At 43.4% G+C, this 22,363-nt stretch overlaps 1 protein-coding gene across 7 annotated transcripts in view; it reads right to left on the bottom strand.

Moving 5' to 3' along the window:
• Positions 1–22,363, bottom strand: part of ankrd11 (ankyrin repeat domain 11) — a 273,694-nt gene that overhangs the window by 57,045 nt on the left and 194,286 nt on the right. For 6 of the 7 annotated variants that reach the window (XM_070898151.1, XM_070898150.1, XM_070898153.1 and 3 more), the window contains exon 5: positions 13,837–13,995. In XM_070898151.1, the coding sequence (XP_070754252.1) occupies positions 13,837–13,995 (159 nt within the window). Of the gene's footprint in view, positions 1–13,836; positions 13,996–14,246; positions 14,297–22,363 lie in introns of those variants that run through there. The other variant, XM_070898155.1, reaches the window with a different exon arrangement.

Here is a 22,363-nt window from a genome sequence, read left to right as displayed (position 1 = left end):
TCAGATATTCTATTCCCCTTTAGAAAAACCGAGCATTATCCAGAGGTGAAATTCTAAATATCTGTTGACCATGAACAAGTACCATTTGGGAATGGGTCACAATTTCACTACATAATTAACAATGATTCTTGGACATACCATAAAGCAAACTAGTACAAGTTTGTGGAATGATTTTTGATTTAATTCTATTGAATGTTGTATCATGACCAAGGGACCCACGATGAACACTCAACTAATTCAGGGACAAGCAAAGATGCTTTTGGGAAGTGATATAACTGCTCATGCCGCAATCACAAAGCTTTAAGCTGCCTCTGCTGCAGAAAAGAAGCCAGTTATCGGGAGTAGATGCCATGCAGGCTTATGAAACAAAGAGTGTGTGTGTGGTGAGCGTATGAAAAAGAAAACAAATGAAAATAATACAGGAAGGGGGATAGGAGTGAAACAAAGGATAGATGAGCAGAGTGTCATGAGAGGGTTGAGGAAAGAGGGACTGAAAGAGGGAGCAATAACTTGCATTTGTATAGCACTCCTCCAGTGCAAAGATGTCTCAAAGAGCTTTACAACGACGAAAGGGAGTCAGTGGATACTGAACATGGGTAAAACGAGGGCAATTCAGAGGCTAGGATGGACTACAGATAATAGGGTTTTGAGGAAAGTTTTCAAATGAGGGAGAATAGTACCAAGATGGAAGGAACTAGTTAGAGAATTCCAGGGACTTGGAGATGCTGACTGACACCCAAGAAGATAGCCTCATTAGGAACATAACAGGAGCAGGAGTAAGCCATGCGGCCCCTCGAGCCTGCTCCACCATTTAATACGATCATGGCTGATCCGATCATGGACTTGGGTCCACTTCCCTGCCCGCTCCCCATAACCTCTTATTCCCTTATCGTTTATGATTCTTGCTGACTCATCCAGATCTTGGTATCAGATAGGCAATGTAACACTGAAACAACTACTTCTGGGTCAATAGAGGAGGTAGAAAGGTAGAGCTGGATCAGTCAATATACACGTGGAAGCTGACCTCAACCTCACACATCCGGATAATGTGCCACAGGTAGCATTTAAATAGTGAAGAGAAGGCAGCTGAGAATGGACCCCCAGGATGTCCTGGAGGTAACCAGGAAAGCAGAGAAGGAAATGCTACTGGCACCAATGTAGTGCCTGCATTGTCAAGTGAGAGTCTGGAACTAGGAGAGAGTAGTGCCCATGAGATAGACAGAAAGCAGAGATGCTGGAGGAAAATTGAGTGGTCTACTGTATCGAAGGCAGGAGTGAGGTCAAGGAGGATGGGAAGAGACAGGAAGTATTGATTGCACAGGATATTGTTTATTATTCACCAGTGTGATCTACGTACAATGGGTGGGGTGGAGATCAAATGGTAGGAACGCAATTAAAAAGTGAAGAGGTGAAAGCATAATTGCAATGCAACACATTATTCCAGAAATTTAAAGAGATTTGATAGAGCAGTAGTTGCAGGGTGTGAATGGGTTTTTTGATGAAGGGAGTGATAGAAACATAGAAAATAGGTGCAGGAATAGGCCATTCGGCCCTTCAAGCCTGCACTGCCATTCAATAGGATCATGGCTGATCATTCCCTCAGTACCCCTTTCCTTCTTTCTCTCCATACTCCTTGATCCCCTTAGCCGTAAGGGCCATATTCAACTCCCTCTAGAATATATCCAATGAACTGGCATCAACAACTCTCTGCGGCAGGGAATTCCATAGGTTAACAATTCTGAATGAAGAAGTTTCTCCTCATCTCAGTCCTAAATGGCCTACCCCTTATCCTAAGACCATGTGCCCTGGTTCTGGACTTCCCCAACATCGGGAACATTCTTCCTGCATCTAACCTGTCCAGTCCCGTCAGAATCTTACACATTTCTATGAGATCCTCTTTCATCCTTCTAAACTCCAGTGAATAAAGGCCCAGTTGATCCAGTCTCTCCTCATATGACAGTCCAGGCATCCCGGGAATAAGTCTGGTGAACCTTCACTGCACTCCCTCTATAGCAAGAATGTCCTTCCTCAGATTCGGAGACCAAAACTGAACACAATATTCCAGGTGAGGCCTCACTAAAGCCCTGTACAACTGCAGTAAGACCTCCCTACTCCGATACTCAAATCCCCTATGAAGGCCAACATACCATTTGCCTTCTTCACCGTCTGTTGTACCTGCTTGCCCACTTTCAGTGACTGATGAACTATGACACCCAGGTCTCGTTGCACCTCCCCTTTTCCTAATCTGCCACTATTCAGATAATATTCTGCCTTCGTGTTTTTGCCCCCAAAAAGGATAACTTCACATTTATCCACATTATACTGCCATGCAGTTGCCCACTCACCTAACCTGTCCAACTCACCCTGCAGCCTTTCAGCGTCCTCCTCACAGCTCACACCGCCACCCAGTTTAGTGTCATCCGCAAACTTGAAGATATTACACTCAATTCCTTCATCTAAATCATTAATGTATATTGTAAAGAGCTGGGGTCCCAGCACTGAGCCCTGCGGCACTCCACTAGTCACTGCCTGCCATTCTGAAAAGGACCCGTTTATCCCAACTCTCTGCTTCCTGTCTGCCAACCAATTCCCTATCCACATCAGTACATTAGCCCCAGTATCATGCGCTTTGATTTTGCACACCAATCTCTTGTGCGGGACCTTGTCAAAAGCCTTTTGAAAGTCCAAATACACCACATCCACAGGCTCTCCCTTGTCCACTCTGCTAGTTACATCCTCAAAAAATTCCAGAAGATTCGTCAAGCATGATTTCCCTTTCATAAATCCATGCTGACTTGGTCCGATCCTGTCACTGCTTTCCGAATGCGCTGCTATTTCATCCTTAATGATTGATTCCAACATTTTCCCCACTACTGATGTCAGGCTAACCGGTCTATAATTACCTGCTTTCTCTCTCCCTCCTTTGTGAAAAAGTGGTGTTACAATAGCAAACCTCCAGTCCATAGGAACTGATCCAGAGTTGATAGACTGTTGGAAAATAATCACCAATGCATCCACTATTTCTTGGGCCACTTCCTTAAGTACTCTGGGATGTAGACTATCAGGCCCCGGGGATTTATCGGCCTTCAATCCCATCAATTTCCCGCCTGATAAGGATATCCTTCAGTTCCTCCTTCTCACCAGACCCACTGTCCTCTAGTACATTCGGAAGGTTATTTGTGTCTTCCTTCTTGAAGACAGAACCAAAGTATTTGTTCAATTGGTCTGTCATTTCTTTGTTCCCCATTATAAATTCACCTGAATCCGACTGCAAGGGACCTACGTGGTCTTCACTAATCTTTTTCTCTTCACATATTTATAGAAGTTTTTGCAGTCAGTTTTTATGTTCCCTGCAAACTTCCTCTCGTACTCTATTTTCCCCCTCTTAATTAAACCCTTAGTCCTCCTCTGTTGAATTCTAAATTTCTCCCAGTCCTCAGGTTTGTTGCTTTTTCTAGCCAATTTATATGCCTCTTCCTTGGCTTTAACACTATCCTTAATTTCCCTTCTTAGCCATGGTTGAGCCACCTTCCCAGTTTTATTTTTACTCGAGACAGGGATGTACAATTGCTGAAGTTCATCCATGTGATCTTTAAATGTTTGCCATTGCTTATCCACTGTCAACCCTTTAAGTATCCTTTGCCAGTCTATTCTAGCCAATTCACGCCTCTTAACATCGAAGTTACCTTTCCTCAAGTTCAGGATCCTAGTTTTCAAATTAACTGTGTCACTCTCCATCTTAATAAAGAATTCTACCATATTATGGTCACTCTTGCCCAAGGGGCCTCGCACACAAGATTGCTAATTAGTCCCTTCTCATTACACATCACCCAGTCTAGGATGGCCAGCTCTCTAGTTGGTCTCGGAAACCATCCCTAATACACTCCAGGAAATCCTCCGCCACCGCATTGCTACCAGTTTGGTTAGCCCAATCTATATGTAGATTAAAGTCGCCCATAACTGCTGTACCTTTATTGCACACATCCCTTATTTCTTGTTTGATGCTGTCCCCAACCTTACTACTACTGTTTGGTGGTCTGTACACAACTCGCACCAACGTTTTCTGCCCTTTGGAATTCCGCAGCTCCACCCATACCGGTTCCACATCATCCAGGTTAATGTCCCTCTTTACTATTGCATTAATTTCCTCTTTAACCAGCAATGCAACCCAGCCTCCTTTTCCTCTCTGCCTATCCTTCCTAAATGTTGAATAACCCTAGACGTTGAGTTCCCAGCCTTGGTCATCCCGGAGCCATGTCTCCATGATGTCAATTACATCATATCCGTTAACTGCTGTCTGCGCAGTTAATTCTTCCACCTTATTCCGAATACTCCTCGCATTGAGACACAGAGCCTTCAGGCTTGTCTTTTTAACACACTTTGCCCCTTTAAAATTTTTTCTGTAATATGGCCCTTTTTGTTTTTTGCCTTGGGTTTCTCCTTTCTATCTTTTGCTTCGGCCTCCATTTTATTTCCCTCTGTCTCTCTGCATAGGTTCCCATCCCCTGCCATGTTAGTTTAACTCCTCCCCAACAGCACGAGCAAACACTCCCCCTTGGACATTGGTTCCGGTCCTGCCCAGGTGCAGACCGTCCGGTTTGTACTGGTCCCACCTCCCCCAGAACCGGTTCCAATGTCCCAGGAATTTGAATCCCCCCCCTCTTGCACCACTCCTCAAGCCACGTATTCATCTGAGCTATCTTGCGATTCCTACTCTGACTAGTACGTGGTACTGATAGCAATCCTGAGATTACGACCTTTGAGGACCTACTTTTAAAATTTAGCTCCAAGCTCTCTAAATTCGTCTCGTAGGCCCTCATCCCGTTTTTTACCTACATCGTTGGTACCTATATGCACCACGACAACTGGCTGTTCACCTTCTCTTTTCAGAATGTCCTGCACCCGCTCCGAGATATCCTTGACCCTTGCACCAGGGAGGCAACATACCATCCTGGAGTCTCGTTTGTGGCCGCAGAAACGCCGATCTATTCCCCTTGCAATCGAATCCCCTATCACGATAGCTCTCCCACTCTTTTTCCTGCCCTCCTGTGCAGCAGAGCCACCCACGGTGCCATGAACTTGGCTGCTGCTGCTCCCCCTTGATGAGTCATCCCCCTCAACAGTACCCAAAGCAGTGGATCTGTTTTGCAGGGGGATGACCACAGGGGACCCCTGCATTACCTTCCTTGCACTGCTCTTCCTGCTGGTCATCCATTTACTATCTGGCTGTGTACCCTTTACCTGCGGTGAGACCAACTCGCTAAATGTGCTATTCACGTAATTCTCAGCATCGTGGATGCTCTCGAGTGAATCCACCCTCAGCTCCAATTCCACAATGCGGCCAGTCAGGAACTGGAGGCGGATACACTTCCCGCACTCGTAGTCGTCAGGGACACCGGAAGCGTCCCTGACTTCCCACATAGTACAGGAGGAGCATAACACGTGTCCAAGCTATCCTGCCATGACTTAACCATTAGATGACAAGGGTTTTGAAGGTGGCTACAGTGCCAGGTGAGATAGACAGGTTCATGATGCTGTCAAACAGGGGGGTGAGGAAGTGTAGTTGAGTGGTCAGGAGCTGGGTTTGGAGGAGATTGAAGAAACATGTGGTGGATTTAATGGACGAGATAAGGGAGTCGAAAAGAGGTGGGATGGAGACATTTCAAAGAATGTGAAGGGAAGATTTGGGAGGAAAGTATCTGAGGTCCAATGAGAATAATGACTGTTTTGGACAAAAAATCAGTTCCTTACATTTTGAGGCCAAGCTGAAGTTAAGGGGTAAAGGAGGAGGAAGTCTGAGGAGGCAGTTAGTAATGGAGAAAAATAATTTGGACTTGTTTCTGTTCTCCAGGGTAACCTTGGAGTAGCAAGTGGTTGTAGCCATGGACAGGGAACAATGGTACAATTTGATGTGATCCAGTCAGGGCTCCAGGTCAGATAAATAATCATTTGAGCTTGTATGTAGCGGTTAACATAAATCAATCCAAGTCTTGAAAATTTCAAGTGGCCAGGTATCCACAGCCTTTTCAGGCAGAGTTTTTCAGATTTTCTCTACGCTTTGCATGAAGTGGCAACCTGCAGTGTTTGATAAGAAATGTAAATATAGTGTGATTAATATTGGGCTAGAAATTGCGCTCGGAGGCGTACCTCCGGAGTACGCCTGAGACCAGTGAAATCTTTCCAAACCTACCTCCAGGTGTCCAGGCTGCGTAGACTTTGTGCCTTTGGCCTACAGGCATATGACAGCCTAAAGGCCCACGGATCCCAGGAGTGCAGGCTGTTTGGAAGTGTCCACGGGATCACGTGGGCCCAGTCTTCCAATCACAAAGGAGAATTCCATTGCAATTATTTGCAAAGAGAATCGACATGCAATGGAATCCCCAAATAATTAAACAATGCACATAATTCTAATAAATGTACTGAATTTCAATTTTATTTATAAGTCGCTTCATTGCACCAACATCAATCAAATTTAAATTTTTTGACCAACAATTTTAATCTTAATATTGGCATAAACTAATTTAAAGTGTATGTGCATCATTTTTGATTTTTAAATGTTTAATTTAAGGCTTTATATATACCCTTACACTGATGAAAGCAGGCATGCCTGCTTTTACCAGCCATAAGAGTTTTGCGGGCAATTGGGCAAATATCCTAACTGCGCGAGCAATACCGATTTTCCATGCGGTTCGGATGATCGGTCAAGGCGTACCTTGACAGATCATAATTTCCGGATTTCGCATTGGTGGAAACCCGGAAGTTTTGGGGCCTTTCAAATGTATTGCTCAAGTACGCCATCAGGGAGACTGCAATTTCATGGTCTAGGCCATTTATATGCTCTGATGCCACCTAGCACAAAGTTACTGGACTCCTAATTAGATTTTAAAAAATCAAAAAAACAGAAAATGTGGAAACACTCAGCAAGTCAGGCACAACATCTGTGGCGAGAGGTGACAAGAGAATATTTCAGGTCTAATCATTTATCAGAACTAGAAGGTACAGGTTCAACCTCCCAAATCCAGAGTTCCAAAATCAGGAATGTTCCTAAATCCGGACATCTCGTTGATCCGTGGAGGGGTCGTCCGAAATATGATCCGAAATCTAGACATTTTTTAAAAAACAGCAATAGAGGTTTTTTTTGCCAAAAATCACTCGCTATTTTTTTTTTTAAAAAAAAAAGGCCCAGCAGTAAAAATCAGCAGAAACTGCGGTCCTCACCAACTTTAGTCCTCACCAATTACCGCTGCGAGTTGGGCCTAGGGAGGGGGGAAAACACAGAAAAAATTGCAAAAAACAAAAAATTGTAAAAATCACAAAACATTCACAAGACACTGAAAAAAAACTAAAAACTATAACTTTCCTTTTTTGCAGGTCTTCATACCTACCCCGCTGTCCCAATGGCTGCAGCGCAGGTTTTTCCCTAACTAACTATGGGTCACCAGTGAGCTAAATAGTTTTTTTTTCGCAACAGTAAATAATCCCTTCCACTCCCCACACACACAGCAAAAAAAAAATTGCAAAAAATAAAAGTTCACAAAGCATTCACAAAACCCTTACCAACTAAATTGCTGAAAAAGAATTTAAAAATGAAAACTTTAACTTGCCTTTTTTGCAGGTCTTCATACCTACCGTTGCTTTTGGGGCTGCAACGCAGGTTTTTCTCGGGCCTTTTTCCCCACCTAGAAAATTAAAATTAAAATTCGGGACGTCGGAAATGCGCGCCTTGGGGCTGGCTGCTCCTCTTCCCCCTGCTGCTTCCAGTGTTCCCTCCTCGGTCGGGTCTACACGCTGTCGGAAAATACAGGTACACGAAGGTCGGCCCAAGGGTTTCCAGATTCGGGAGTTCGGATTTCTGTTGCGAAATCCAGAAATACCCGAACCTCGGCCTGGGCGTTTCCGGATTCGGCACGTCGGAAATACGTTCCGAAATCCGGAAATACCCGAAATCTGGAATGGCCTCAGTCCCAAGGTTTCTGGATTTCGGAGTTAGAACCTGTATTACAGATGATCAGCTTATAAGGAATGGAATGGGTGGAGGGAAGAAAAAAAAAGGATGAGTCTATGGGCAACGCCATGTCCTCCAGTGCAGAGTGATACAGACAACAGAGGGAAGTGGGAGGTACAATTGGATACCAGTCGCCCAGCATTCTGCCTGTAATGTGTAAATTGATCCAGTTCGAGGCAGTCAGGCTGTAGGCAGGCAGTGCTCTTTCAAGTACTGCTTGACAGCACAAAGATATTGTCAGTGTATCGTGGCAATGCAGCATAACACCAGAGCTCAGACAACGCACAGTGCTAACACTCCCTAAAGTTCAGACTACACACAGCGTCTCACAATCCGCACTCTTGGATCACCATCAAGCCTGATGCAACGTGCGGTCTGAAAGGGCATCTCGGGAACAGATGAATGGGGTACAAACCTAGTGAAACTACCACAAAGGGCTGCCTGCATGCCATACACCAAAAAGAACAGGCTCTAAGCAGAGCTAAGCTGTCCCAATCAGAGCAAAGCTCTGTGACCTCACCTCATTCCTTGTTGAGAAAAGTGGTGGACAACCTGGCAACTGACAAGAGGAGGTGGTTCCATGAATCTCCCATATCCTGAACCAGGCAGAGCCCTGCATTGGAGTACTAAAGTATGCAAGTGTCTTCAGCCAGAGATGCTGAATGCACAAACCTGCTTGGCTTCCTCCCAAGGTCCGGACTATCACAGGTACTAGCGTTTAACCTGTTCAGTTCACTCCACATGACATGGAAAGCAGTGCAGTGCACTGGGCAAAGCAAAGATCCTGGGCCGTGAGAACAATCCAGCTGAGGTGCAGAATACCCTTGTACCAGAGCTTGGCACACACATAGCCAAGCTGCTCCAGTGAAGCTCTGATGGGTTTGATCACCCAGAAAGAGAGGATAATTCTAATCCAGCCAAGTGCTACCTTCCTGTTGACCTCCGCCCAATCAGTGGAGTGATGTTAGGAATCAGCAACGCCATCAAGCAACACCTGTACACTGCTGACCTGTCCACTGTTGCCATTCCAACCCAGCAAGTACCCCATGGACCACTTCAAATACATGCACAGGCAGCGCAAGCTCACGTGAGGTGCTGTAGCTTGTCTCCCTCGCCCTTGACAGCAGAACAAAACATGCGATAATGATGACACTTCCTCACCTGCGAAGTTCAACCTTCCAGGAGTCCCATGCCTTGCTGCCAGAAGTTGTTGCTGGAAATCAATCCGTCCTGCTAATTTAAGGAGCTGCGGCGTCTTTGTGCTTTTCTTCGTAATGATCTGCCACTAACACTCATATAGCTGCTTTTGGTGAATTTGCTTGCAACTTGTAGTGCTACAATTGATTGAGAAATTACTTTAGGTGTATAATTGTAGTAGAATTATTCTCATTAGTTCTTCTAGTAGTTAAAAGAGATGGTGCTGTGCTCAATGCTGCATTTGATTGTCTGTTTAACTAATTTAGTTGTATAATTGTAGTGCTATTACACAGACTGCAGCGGTTCAAGAAGGCAGCTCACCATCACCTTCTCAAGGGCAATTAGAGATGGGCAATAAATGCTGGCCTTGCTTGCAACAACCACATCCCAGGAACAAATACATTTTAAAAAATTAACCTCCGAGTGTTGATTCGTATTAGTATCACCAATGACTAAATTAATCATAGTAATTACTTGTGGACTCCAAATAGTTACACAAGAGGTGGTGAAGGCGGCAAATGATATGTTGGCCTTCATAGCTAGGGGATTTGAGTATAGGAGCAGGGAGGTCTTACTGCAGTTGTACAGGGCCTTAGTGAGGCCCCACCTGGAATAGTGTGTTCAGTTTTGGTCTCCTAATCTGAAGAAAGACGTTCTTGCTATTGAGGGAGTGCAGCAAAGATTCACCATTCTGATTCCCAGGATGGCTGGACTGACATATGAGGAGAGACTGGATCGACTCGGTCTGTATTCGCTAGAGTTTAGAAGGATGAGAGGGGATCTCATAGAAACATTTAAAATTCTGATGGAACTGGACAGGTTAGATGCAGGCAGAATGTTCCCGATGTTGGGGAAGTCCAGAACCAGGGGACACAGTCTAAGGATAAGGGGTAAGCTATTTAGGACTCAGATGAGGAAAAACTTCTTCACTCAGAGTTGTTAACCTGTGGAATTCCCTACCGCAGAGAGTTGTTGATGCCAGTTCATTGGATATATTCAAGAGGGAGTTAGATATGGCCCTTACGACGAAAGGGATCAAGGGGTATGGAGAGAAAGCAGGAAAGGGGTACTGAGGTGATGATCAGCCATGATCTTATTGAATGCTGGTGCAGGCTCGAAGGGCTGAATGGCCTACTCCTGCAACTATTTTTTATGTTTCTATGTAAGACTGTTACTATGCGCCACGTGGCCTAATTTATCCTGGCAACATATTATACATGCTCGCGCGAATGTAATGTCAAAATCATTGTGGGGAATCTTTAAGGTCTGCAAGTGTGTGGAGATTGTCTCCTACATGCTGCATGTGAAAACTAGTACTTTTGGGGTGCTCCGTGTGAAATCCTCTACTATCCCTTTTTTGGTGGCCTTCGTTGAGTGGGTGCCGAGAGGTTTGCTCCATGTGCTTCCCCCAGTGCCCTTTTAGTTTGTGTGCACTAAACAAAGGACGTAATGGAGCGCATGGAGTAAACATCAGCACACCGAGAACAAAGGATATATTGTGGACCATAATCAAATATGCTGTGACTTTATGGGCATCGGAGGGCAAAGGGGAGCACATGGAGGAAATCTCGGTGCGCAGTAGACAAAAGGACATATATGTACCTTTCCAAATGTGCTACACCTTCACATTGCAAAGGGCACAGGAGGAGCTCAAGGAAGAAAACTCGAGACATTCAGTAGACAAAGCTTACCAAACAAATGACAAAGGGTTTCACATCGAGCACATCAAATGCACTCCACGGGCGGCAAGATGATTTTGGCACAACATGCTATGCTCACGTGGGCTAGTGCAGTCAGGAACAGCGTGGGGCCACGTAGAGCTTAGCGCCAATCTCATGTAACTATTAGGAGACAAGTTATGACTGACGAATATCAGCAGTGATACTAACACGTATCACTACTAGGTTAATAGCACTGCAATTATAGAACTAAAGTAGTTAATCAGACAATCAATTGTAGCATTAAGAGACCACAGAAAGAACAGCATCACTACAATTATACAACTTTAGTTTAATCAATTGCAAGCAATCTCACCAAATGCAACTTTCCTCATATTAGTGACAGATTCTTACAAAGAAAATCACAATGATACCACAGCTCCTTAAGTAAGCAGCACTGATTTATTTCAGGCAGCAAAGCAAACAGCTCCTGGATGTTTGAACTTCATGAAGCCATCGGGCTGCCTGGCCCGGAAGTGACATCTTCAGAGGCTTCGAACCAGAAGTGGTTGTATTCCCAGATTCGGCAGTAGCTGTATAGTGTCACTACTCATGCCAGGGGGAAAAAAAAATGTACAAGAAAAAAATACACACACATGGGAAAAAAGCCTGTAAAGCGATTAGGTAGCGAATTGGAGATGGTGAACTGACAGAAGTGATAATAGCACAACATAGGAACAGGAGTTGAGTATGTCAGATGAAAGGAAGCAAGATGAGAGAAATGAGAGAAAGGAAGACCTATACAAGACCCAGAGAAAGTGTGCATAGTTAAAGTAGGTTGCCCAAGTTGGAGAAAGGGAGCAGTGCAAGCACCAGCGGCCAAGGTGTGTGGTGGTGTACCGATTGTGAATCACCATCCCAAGCACCAAGCCACTCTTTCTCCCATCCACGGAAGCACTAGTACACCAACCTACTTTATCAGCACCTACTGAGAGAAAATGGGAAGTATAGATACAGTCTGATGTCATTCGTCAATATGAAGGCCAAATGGCTGAAAAATCCCGAGAAGAAAGACGAGGTACTGTTTCATAGAATCACAGAATGGTTACAACACGGATGGCCATTTGGCCCGTTGAGCACTTCAGCTCGTCCCACTCCCCCACCCTTTCCCAATAGCCCTACAATTTTTTTTCCCAGGTACTTATCCAACTCCCTTTTGAAAACAGTGATTGAGTCTGCCTCCACTACTCTTCCCAAGCAGAGCATTCCAGATGCTAACCACTTGCTGCATAAAAAAAATATATTTTGTGGCCTTTGGCTCTTTCGCCAATCACCTTAAATCTGTGACCTCTGGTTCTTGAGCCTTCAATGGGAATGGGAACAGTTTCTCTCTATCTACTTTGTCCAGACCCCTCATGATTTTGAACACCTCTATCAAATCTCCGCTCAATCTTCTCTGCTCTGAGAACAACCTCAGCTTCTCCAGTCTATCCACATAACTGAAGTCCCCCATCCCTGAAATCCTTCTTATAAATCTTTTCTGCACCCTCTCTAAGGGCTTCACATCCTTCCTAAAGTGCAGTGCCCAGAATTGGAGAGTTGAGGCCGAACCAGTGTTTAATATAGGTTCATCATAATTTCCACATTTTTGTACTCTATACCTCTAATCATGAAGCCCAGGATCCTGTAAGCTTTATAGAATTGCTTTCTCAACCTGCCCTGCCACCATCAACAATTTGTGCACGTATACCCCTAGGTCTCTCTGTTCATTCAGGATTGTACCCTTTAGTATATATTGGTATTGCTTCACACTTTTCAGCGTTAAATTTCATCTGCCACGTGTTCACCCATTCTATCCTATTTATGTCCTTCTGATGTCTATCACTATCCTCCTCACTGTTCACTATACTTCCAAGTTTTGTGTCATCTGCAATTTTTTAAAATTGTGCCCTGTACACCCACATCCAAGTCATTAATATATATCAAGAAAAGCAAAGGTCCTAGTACCAACCCCTGGGAACCACCACTGTATACCTTCCTCCAGACCGAAAATCAACCGTTCACCACTACTCTCTGCTTCCTGTCACTTAGCTAATTTCGTATCCTTGCTGCCACTGTCCCTTTTATTCCATAGGCTTCAACTTTGTTGGCAAGCCTATTATGTGGCACTCTGTCGAACGCCTTTTGGAAATCCACGTACACCACGTCAACTGCCTTGTTTCTTGAGCTTACTTTGTGCTCACTGGAACAGTATAAAAGGCCAAACCCAAGAACAAAGTGGGATGGAGATTTAAAGTGGCAAACAACAGGCAGCTGAGGGTCGAGCTTGTGGACAGAACGGAGGTGTTCAGCAAAGCAATCACCTAATCTGTGTTTAGTCTTAACCAATATAGAGATTGTATCATGAGCAGCGAACACAATATACTACATTGGAGGCAGTACAAGTAAATCACTGTCTCACCCGGAAGCTATGTTTGGGTCCCTAAACAGTGGTTTGAGAGGAGTTGAACAGGTAGGTAGGTGTTGCATCTACTGAGCTTGTATGGGGGTCCCGATGAACGCCTAAAACATCAACTTTGCATTTCTCTTCACAGATGCTGGGTCTGACTTGCTGAGTATTTCCAGTATTCCCTTTTGTTTGATTTCCATCATCTGCAGTATTTTTTTGTGTGCAGATAAAGTGAATGCCAGATGCTCCATTCACTTACAACATTACAATCAAATTATTAGCATATTTAAGGATACCTTATTCCTGAAATGGAAAGGGCTGCAGAAACTAAGAGGATATGTTGGCTTTCAAATGAGTGCGTAACCACCATCTTAAGTGTGGCAATGTAAGAAAAAAAATGATTTGTATTACTCTACTTTTAGTTTTAAAAGTAAGAAACTAGATAAAATGTCCCCCTTCCGACATCATCCACCCCCTCCCCCATCATCCACCCCCTCCCCCAAAAACAACCACTTTAGAGAACTGACCTGGACTGTTTGCCGATTCTTCTGCCGTCATTTGCATCAGCAAAGCAACTTGTTGCCGTTCTGAAAGTGGACAGCCCACTCTTATTCCTGCCCCAAACAATCCAGACTTTCTGGCTCCAACCTCCTTCTTCACCCGTTTCCGCTCTGGACCTTGCTTTTCTGCAAGCAAAGTTGAAAAAGAAAACAATTTTGGGGGGAGTGAGATGTTTAACGCTGCACCATATGCCAAAAAATCAAAAAACCCAAGCATACTTTTTCCACCTTCAATTTTTTTCCCTTATCTATTTTCTGATGGCAGTCACTCACTGGTACCTCACCCATGTGGCTGTTTTTCATCCGTGAACATGGACACCAAATGTCAGTGCAGGTTATTTGACAATATGGAACATCACCCACTTTAGAGAACTGACCTGGACTGTTTGCCGATTCTTCTGCCGTCATTTGCATCAGCAAAGCAACTTGTTGCCGTTCTGAAAGTGGACAGCCCACTCTTATTCCTGCCTCACCCAATATCCACACATACACACATTTCTTGAAGGGTCACCAACTGGACAGCCATCAGGAGTGCGAACTCTGGCCGATTTTTATTTCCACTTTCCTTGCCAATTGTATCCTGCATTGGCCGAGATTGGCTTGCTCAGTACAGATCAGGGATTGAATTTGGAGCTTTGCTAGAATATATGATTAGGTATCACACTACATGATCATTGTTGTGATCTTTGGCCATCACCAAAAAATGGACAGAATCTTGTCTCATAAGAATTTGACTTGTTCAGTCATTATAAACCACCTGATTATGGAGCAACATTATTACAAGCAAAGCCACTGACTTTCTACTTTCATAGAAACATTGATAAAATGATGGAATGTGAAATGCCATCACCACGAGACTGGTAAAAGTTTTGAAATCCGAGTGTAATAAAAATAGAATTACTTACTCATTCACTGCAGCAAATGGCCCCGCACCCAATATATTTGCCATCAGTGGAGGTTTACAAGAATATTTTTTTCAATGATCTAAACCTAGTTTCGTATGCAAAATACTAGAAATGTTAATAAAATTACTATAGTCAACCTCTCGAGGCATTACACAAGAGTAGTCTCCAAGTGAAGTGGGCTTATGGACGCAATTGTATGTCCCCAGTCTGACAACCTGTCCTTATTTTCATATACTACATAGATTTTATTATTTATAGTTAAATAGAAAAATATACAGCAATTTGGAAGAGAGAGAGAGTTGGTTGGAGCATAGTAACTTCTCTGCACTAAAGTTTGAGGAGATGAGAGATGCAAAAAACTTAGGTGTTGCAACACCATCATTGGCAGAAGGCTGCTATTGTAGCACAACTAATTTAGAGACTGTTCATGATAAATATGGATATTGGGAATTGAAGATGGAAAAAGTTGTCCATAAGTGTGCGTGAAGCTTTAATGTATTCTAAATTATATCGCTCTTTTTCAAAATAAATGATTCCTCTGAACATTAAAGACTCAATTCAACAGAAACGTAAAGAGCTGATATTCAGCTCATTGCAGGAGTCCAACAATGGGCTAAGAAAAAGGGAACATGAATCAGATGACAATATTGAAGGTGTAGGATTTTAAACACATGAATTTCAGTAATGGTTTCATTCCTTGCCAAAGTTTATGTAATTTACTATTGATAGTTTATCTTGGGATTAAACGATAATTCCATTTGCTCAGTAAACCTCGACAAAATAAAACAACACTGTAGGTGTACTTTTGATAATTTTTTTTGAGGCTGGGTGATTTTGCTTTTCTAGATTATTTAGAACCAAAGCTACAGGTAACTATTCACCTTTAAAAGCAATTATTACATTGAAAAATCACAGACTGCACACGTTAAGATAAACATCCAACTGGGAAATAGCACAGATAGCTGACATGATCTTGTACAATGACGAGATTATTTTTGCCTAGCAGAAGCGTTCATCAGGAGAGGACTATGGATCCCAACACCAGCTTTTTTGAGGCGAGCGGGTCATGAAGAAGAGAACTTTGATGACAAAATATTTAGAATGTATTTATACAGAAGTACTTTATCTAAAATTAGGGAAAGCACACTATTAAATATCAACTCAATGGCCCGGATTTTGCAGGGACGATGACGGCATACGCGTATGCAGTCGTAAGTCCTCAGAATGGTCCCACAAGTTCCGGTTTCCGCATGTTAAATGCACAAAAGTTTTGCCTTGACAATCGTCTGCATGCGCCCCAAGCTGGCACAGAGTACCACCCAGCGAATGTCCACAAAACCCTTATCCCTGGTAAAAGCAGGCCTGCATTTACGAGCTCAAGGGTTAAAATGTGTTAAATTAAAAACATTTTTAAAGGATTGAAACGTAAAAAAGCATTTAAAATTAGTTCATCAAATTAAAATTTTTCAAAAAAATACATTTTTACTTTAAATACTTAATCAAAGGGATTTTTAATTAATTTTGAACATGGGAATATTTATTTTTATTACTTATTTATTTGGAGATTTCTCATCAAGTTTATGGGGATTCCGTTAGTAATGTGAAATGCGCAATTAATGGGGAATTAATAATGGGGAACAGGGAAATGGCAAAGACTTTGAACAAATATTTTGTATCATTCTTCATGGTAGAATGACACTAAAAACATCCCAATAGTAGACAATCAAGGGGATGTAAGGAGGGAGGAACTAAATACAAACACCATCACTAAAGTAGTAGTACTGGGTAAAATCATGGGCCCAAATTTGGACCCCATCTAGAATGGCACACATCGGAGAGGCCCGCCTAATTTGTGGAACAGAAATTGTGCCGAATACTTACCTCGCGATTCTCCAATATCAGTAGGCACGTTTCTAGCTCGGCACAGCACAGCAGGAGATACAGCCCTCGCCAAAAACAGTGCCGGCAGCTGCACGCGTGCGCAGTAGTTCCTGGCCCTTCCAGCGCGTCCTGTCTCTGGACGACGACCTTATCCCTGGCCGAAGGGACGTCGCCCCGATCCCGGGCCGAGTGGCCTGACTACCCTTACCTCTTCTGTGGCGGCCCGCCCGGCATCTCCTAGGGGCAGGCCCCGCCCAAACTCCGAGTCGCCGCCCGGCATCTCACTGGGAGCGGGCCCTGCCCAAAGTACTCAGCGGCGGCCCGGCATCTCCTGGGGATGGGCCCTGCCCAAAGTCCTGGGTGTCCTCGTCGGCTGCAGGGCCCGCCCGCCTGGCATCTCACTGGGGGCGGGCCTTGCCTGAAGTCCTCGGCTGCAGCCCAGCATCTCCTGCAGGCGGGCCCCACCCGAAGTCCTCGGCATCCTCGTGGCCCGCCCGAAGTCATCATCGGCGGCGGGTGCCTGCCCGCCTGGCATCTCCTGGGAGGGGGGGGGTGGCGCTCCGTCCCAGCAGGCTGTTGGAGGGCTCCCGGTGCTGCAGTAGGTGAGCAGAAACTTTTTGGTGTAAGTTTTCACTGCCTAAACTTGCAAAACAGACCTAAGTGGCCGGTAACGCCCCTTTTTTAAATAAAACTTATAAAATGAAACTATTCTAACTCACTAGAATTGGAGCAAACGAAATGCCGAGAATTGCAATTTCTAAGATACTCCATTCTAAACTAGTCACTCCAAAAAAAATAGGAGCAACTCGAGCCCAATGGGACAAAAGGCGGACATGTCCTCTGGACCTGATGGCTTGCATCCTATGGTCCTAAAAGAAGCTGCTGCAGAGATAGCGGATGCATTGGCTGTAATCTACCAAAATTCCCTGGATTGTGGGGAGGTCCCAGCGGATTGGAAAACCGCAAATGTAACGCTCCTTTTTAAAAAAGGAAGCAGACAGAAAACAGGAAACTATAGATCGGTTAGCCCAACATCTGTCGCTGGGGAAAATACTGGAGTACGTTATTAAGGAAGCAGTAGTGGGACATTTGGAAAAGCATAATTCAATCAAACAGAGTCAGTATGGTTTTATGAAAGGGAAATAGTGTTCGACAAATTTGCTGGAGTAACAAATGTAGCAAGCAGAGTGGATAAGGGGGAAACCAGTGGATGTGATGCATTCAGATTTCCAGAAGGTGCCACATAAGAGGTTACTGCAAAAGATAAAAGTTCACGGGGTTGGGGGTAATATATTAGCATGGATAGAGGATTGGCTAACAGAAAGCAGAGAGTCGGGATAAATGGGTAATTTTCCATTTGGCAAACAGTAACCAGTGGCATGCCATAGAGATCTGTGCTGGGGCCTCAACTATTTACAATCTAGCCAAGTTTGCTGATGATACAAAGATGGGTGAGAAAGCAAATTGTGAGAACATCTGCAAAGGGATATAGACAGGCTAAGTGAGTGGGCAAAAATTTGGTACATGGAGTATAATGTGGGAAATTGTGGGGTTATCTACTTTGGCAGAAAAAAAAAATAGAAAAGCAAATTATAATTTAAATGGAGAAAAATTGCAAACTGATGCAGTAAAGAGGGACCTGGGGATCCTTGTGCATGAAACACAAAAAGTTAGTATGCAGGTACAGCAAGTAATCAGGAAGGCAAATGGAATGTTGGCCTTTATTGCAATGGGGATAGAGTATAAAAGCAGAAGTCCTGCTACAACTGTACAGGGCATTGGTGAGGTCACACCTGGAGCACTGCGTACAGTTTTGGTCTCCGTATTTAAGGAAGGATATACTTGCATTGGAGGCTGTTCACAGAAGGTTCACTAGGTTGATTCTGGAGATGAGAGGGTTGACTTATGAAGATAGATTGAGTAGGTTGGGCCCATACTCATTGGATCTTATCGAAACATGTAAGATAATGAGAGGGCTCGACAAGGTGGATGCAGAGAGGATATTTCCACTCATGGGGGAAACTAAAACTAGGGGACATAGTCTCAAAATAAGGGGTCGCCAATTTAAAACTGAGATGCAAAGGGTTGTAAATCTGTGGAATTCTCTGCCCCAGAGAGCTGTGGAGGCTGGGTCATTGAATATATTTAAGGCAGAGATACAAATTTTGAGCATTAAGGGAATAAAGGGTTATGGGGTGTGGGCAGAGAAGTGGAGCAGAGTCCATGATCAGATCAGCCATGAGCAGGCTCGAGGAGTCAAATGGCCTACTCCTGCTCCTATTTCTTATTAAATGGAATCCCCATAAGCTTGAGGATTCTGCCTTTCTAATTGGTTGGCCTGGCCCATGTGATCCCACGGATGCTTCCGAACTGCTTGCATCCCTGGGTCCATGGGACTTCATGTAGTTATCCACCTGCAGGCCCAGGACCCCAAGACTCCGAAACTTCGGAGACACCAAGTACTTTCGGATTTTTGGGGGGCCGGAGGTGTGCAAATACTGGAATACCACCAGAAACTGCTACGGTAAGACAGTGAAATCACAAAAGGCATGAATTAGGGTATATGAAGTATACCTTCGGTGGTATCTAGTTCTAGTCATCAATTAAAGTGAAAAACTATGGAAATCATAATTACATCAGCTATATAAACAAAATACACAATGCAGAACAGTAATAATTTTATTCTGTTGTTCTCTGTATAGTTTGAAAGTCTAAGAGCTTGAATTTTATCATCAGCAACTAAAATACATGATTTTATTTTACAAAAACCAGAACAAACAATGATAGAATCATACAGCAAAGGAGGTTATTTGTGCCTGTAGCTACTTTTTGAAAGAGCTACCCAAGTTAGTCCTATTACCGCTGCATCTTTCCCCATAACCCTGCAAACTTTTCATTTTCAAGTATATATCCAATTCACTTGTGAAAGTTACTGTTGAATCTGCTTCCACCACCTTTTCAGGCAGTGCATTCCAAATCATAACCACTTACTGCATAAATAAAATTCTCATCTCACCTCTGGTTCTTTTGCTATTTACCTTAAATCTGTGTTCTCTGGTTACTGACTATCCTGCCTATGGAAAAAAAAATCCTATTTATTCTATCAAAACCTTTCATAATTTTGAACATCTATTAAATCTACTTAACCTTCTCTGCTCCAATGAGCACAATTCCATCTTCTCTAGTCTCTCCACATAAGCAAAGCGCCTCATCCCTGGTACCATTCTAATAAATCTCCTCTGCAACTTCTCGAAGGCCTTGAAATCCTCCCTAAAATGTGGTACTCAGAATTTAACACAATAGTCTGGACAAGATCTAATCAAGAGATTTGTAAAGATTTAGCATAACTGTCTTGCTTTTGTACTCTATTTATAAAAAAGAACTGTGCTGCAAAGAAAGCCAAGAAAATTAATAATGCCAAGAGCAATATAGCTATAGTGCAAGGCTGCAAACAAAATAGGTAAAGGGTCAACTGTTGCCAAATAGAAATCAAAAGAGAAATAATGAGGAAAAATGGCCCGTGCAAGGAGGCCTGTTGTCATGAATACAAGAACATGCCGAAACATGTTGAAAGGCCAATATGGTCCTCATTTTCAAAAACAGACACTGGTAACTACAGGACCATTAGTCTTGCTTCAATTACATGTAAAATAACGGAAATTGTCAGGTGCAAACTTGAAAGTTGTGCGTTAAATAATAACTTGGTAAACAGCAGTCAACATGGGACGCAGAAGGAAAATATTTTGCCTGACCAACTTCCTTGACTTTTCCCACGAAGAAACATCCCACGTGGATGGTGGTAAGCCTTACCACATGTATCACATGGCAAAGCTCCACATAAAAGGCTATTAACTAAGCCGTGGGAATTCAGGATAAATTTTGGCCATGGGTAAAAAATAGATAGAATAGAAAACAAGCATTTATTAGAAAAGTCTCATTTGGGAGAGAGAGGGAAGTACTGAGTAGAGTGCTCCAGGTTTGGTGTTAGGATCAATACAGTTTCTAATTTACATAATTTGATTTGCACACAGAAACCCAGTGCAAAGTGGCTAAATTTACAGATGATACTAAACTAGGTGGGGCAATGGAATCAGAGGAGGAAACTCAGAAATAACAATGAACTGGATAGAAGAATGGCATATAACATTTAATGGAGGCATAGGAAGGAAAAATGGGCACACACTTATTCCATAAATTGTGCTAAAAAAGCGAATGAAATTGAAAGAGACCGAGGAGTCTGAATAGAATCCATGTTCATGTCCAACCAAGAGAGCAGAAATCAACAAAATAAATAGAATATTTAAGTATGCAGCCAAAATCACAGAATACAAGGCAGAATAAGTCATGATCAAACGGCATAGTGCTCTGGTCAGACCATACACAGAGTACAGCATGGTGTTCAGTTCTGATTACTGAAACACATGGGAGACATTGAAGCATTGGAGGCAGTGCAGAGAAGAGCCACAATGCTGAATCCTAGTGTCCAAAGTCTTCGAGTTATGAGGACAAACTTGAGAACCTTGGACTTTTTAGCCTTCAAAGGAAATGTCCGAAAGGCGATTTATAGAAATATACAAGATAGTGAACAGTATGGAAAAGGTAAATGCAAAAAAGTGACTTTAAATTAAATTGGAAGTGTAGGACAAGGGGTGATATGCTGAAACAAGAAAAATGCAAACTTGGGAATGATATTATGAAGCTCTTCTGCATACAAAGAGGGATAAATATATAGAATAGACTTCCAGAAAGGATAGTAAAAATTGAAAACTTTTAATTATTTAAGAACAAATTGGATGCTGCAATTATTACTTTAGGGTCATTCTGGATGAATGTACCAAGATGGGTAGAATAGCTTTCCTCACCCATAATTATCTTCTGATATTGTTGCAAGAACATTCGAACCTGACAACCAAATATGGTTTGTAACTCAATCCTTTTATTGTGTTCAACCAAGTCGATGACACACGCAATGTCTCGAAGCAGTAAACAGAGAAATAAACGATATTACCACTTTCGGTAGAGATGCATCTTTCATCGATCCTTTCAATCCTAACTCTCTCTACAAATTGCTACGGAAAGCTCAAGATCTTTATAGGCCTCCAGTCACGTACACTCTCCTTGATGATTCATTATGGTATGACAAGACCGTTCTAAACAAGACCCCCCAAAAATGAAGTTGTTCCTACATCGAGGATGTAACTCATCACCTTGGCCCTATTGCCCTGTGTCCTATTGCTATTTTGGGCCCACTGTCCTGCATCCGATCACTATCTTGGGCCCATTGTATTGACAAAGTTTAGTCAAACAGACACTAATCACACATCCTGCACTTTCATCTCAAGGAGGCCTAATCCACGCCAGTTCCGGCGCTTCCCGTGGTGCAGTGCAAACCACTTTGCCGGCAGAGCCCCGGGGGTAAATCCGCACGGGTTGATGTGACTGCTGTGCCTGCGCGTTAACTCTTGAGCGCCAGCCAGCAGCGCTCACCGGCACTGCGCAAAGGGTCAATTTCGGCCCCCAGATCTCTCTCATAATATTTTTATATATATATATATATATATTATATAGCAAGCACAAGCAGCCTCAGCGCAGACACCTATGTAACACCAGTTGTCGCATCTTTCCAGTTCCCTTTATTCCCACTTGGCTTTCTGGCCCCCAATCATCTCTCTTTGAATGTGGCCACATTCCCCTTAATTACATGTGCC

The sequence above is a fragment of the Pristiophorus japonicus genome, chromosome 13 (assembly GCF_044704955.1).
Source record: "Pristiophorus japonicus isolate sPriJap1 chromosome 13, sPriJap1.hap1, whole genome shotgun sequence".
Classification (NCBI taxonomy): domain Eukaryota; kingdom Metazoa; phylum Chordata; class Chondrichthyes; family Pristiophoridae; genus Pristiophorus; species Pristiophorus japonicus.
This window is presented reverse-complemented; position numbering and strand designations above follow the sequence as displayed.